Source organism: Gossypium raimondii, chromosome 5 (assembly GCF_025698545.1).
Source record: "Gossypium raimondii isolate GPD5lz chromosome 5, ASM2569854v1, whole genome shotgun sequence".
Classification (NCBI taxonomy): domain Eukaryota; kingdom Viridiplantae; phylum Streptophyta; class Magnoliopsida; order Malvales; family Malvaceae; genus Gossypium; species Gossypium raimondii.
Genome location: NC_068569.1, coordinates 10,405,563 through 10,407,163, shown reverse-complemented (window position 1 = coordinate 10,407,163; position 1,601 = coordinate 10,405,563). Strand labels below are relative to the sequence as shown.

The window sequence follows — 1,601 nt, the reverse complement described above, 5'->3', positions numbered from 1 at the left end:
TATGATTGGTGTTTAGTACGACGATTCTTTATTTTTTCAAACCTCATATTCTTTTCTTATTTACGTTCGTTAGTGAATCTGAAGCTAAACAATAAATCTTTGCATATAGTTTAAGTTAGATAATCTTGTAGATAACATTTTAAGGGCAGGAAGAAAGCGGGAAATCTTCGATCTTATTCATGCAAAAAGTTATACTATGAACAAATATTTGCTTTTACTGACAGGAAAATTCGTTGCTATTATCTCATTTCATGCCATGAAATTTAATTTACTGAGCCGATAGAATCCATCAATACATAATATACTCAACCAATCGATTAACATGCATTAGGAACGACATATGCGTCGGTAATAGTGGTTTCCCCATAATTTTCTTTTATTTGTTTGATATATTATCTACCACAGATTTAAAATCCCAAAAATTAACCACATATAACATCCAATCGGGAAAATGATCTTAAACAACACAGCAAAGGAAGGAGTTCCCTTATAGCTCAGCCAATCTCTTACTTAGTTTGTTGCTTTAAATCCTTGTAAAACCTGTTAATGAAATCCTCAGCAGCCTTGTCGACGTAGTCAGCGTCTTCGTCCATATCCCTCAAAGGAAACGGTGAGTCCGTTATTCTGAGTTGCCTCGCCAATGGGGTTTGTCCGAACCCTGGTAACATGGGGGAAGCAGCAACCACGCTGTTGTTGCCGTCGTTCTTGTTGATCATCTCCAAGGCAACCTTAAGGGCGTTCATGGTGGCCACGTTGTCGTCGTCGAGAGTAGGAGGCGCGTGGGTGCAGGCGAAGAAATGGTGGTAGTAGCTGTTTTTCTTCTTGGCGGCGAGGTTGAAAGGGAAGATGTAGTTGGGGGTGTTGCTGCAGCTGAACTCGTACTCCTGGACTGCCGTTGCAGTCGCCTCCGCCGTGGAGGATGATGAAACCTGGCGGTTGCTGTGGTGGTGGAACATGAGGTTGCCAATGGCTTTGGCACCGGCGATTTTGCCGCGTTTGAGCATCACGTTAAGATCAACCATGAGCTTCCTCTTAGATAAAAGACCTTTCCTCATCATGAAGAGAACTGCTTTTACAATGCTCCATACTCTTTTGGTCATGACAGGTACGTTCTGTTCCATTTTCTTCTGCCTTTGCGATCCTTTTTCTTTCTTCTTTGTGGTTTGAGAGAGAGAGAGAAAAGAGAAAGAGGAAATTAGAATTTGTTTGGGTTAGACGGGGGGAGAATGGGGTATTTAAAGGGGAAAGAAATAAATTAATTAACACGAGGTGAATTGTAATTTTAAAAGAAAAGAACCTAAAAAAGGTAAATGTGTGTGCGACTCAATTCAATGATCCCATCAGACATATAAGCAGTAACTCCATGAGTTAAGTTTCCTTTCAGACACTACAACCAAATTGAACTCATATGGAGGATGTTGTGTGTTGTTTTGGGGGTTTAAGGTGGTTGCATTGGTGATTAATTATGTGGGTTCAAGCTGATCTGAGTTTGGGGGTGATGAAAAGTGCCATCTAGCTGTTAGACCATAGTTAAAATTCACCCACCCTTAGTTAACAGTACATTATAATCAAAGCTGGTAATACTTTTTAAATTATTTATA

General features: G+C 40.0%; 1 protein-coding gene across 1 annotated transcript; it reads right to left on the bottom strand.

Moving 5' to 3' along the window:
* Positions 1-506: 506 nt before the first annotated feature.
* On the bottom strand, positions 507-1,121 carry LOC105768083 (uncharacterized). The gene has a single exon (XM_012587822.2). The coding sequence runs from the start codon at positions 1,119-1,121 to the stop codon at positions 507-509; it is 615 nt and encodes a 204-aa protein (XP_012443276.1).
* Between the last annotated feature and the right edge of the window lie 480 nt (positions 1,122-1,601).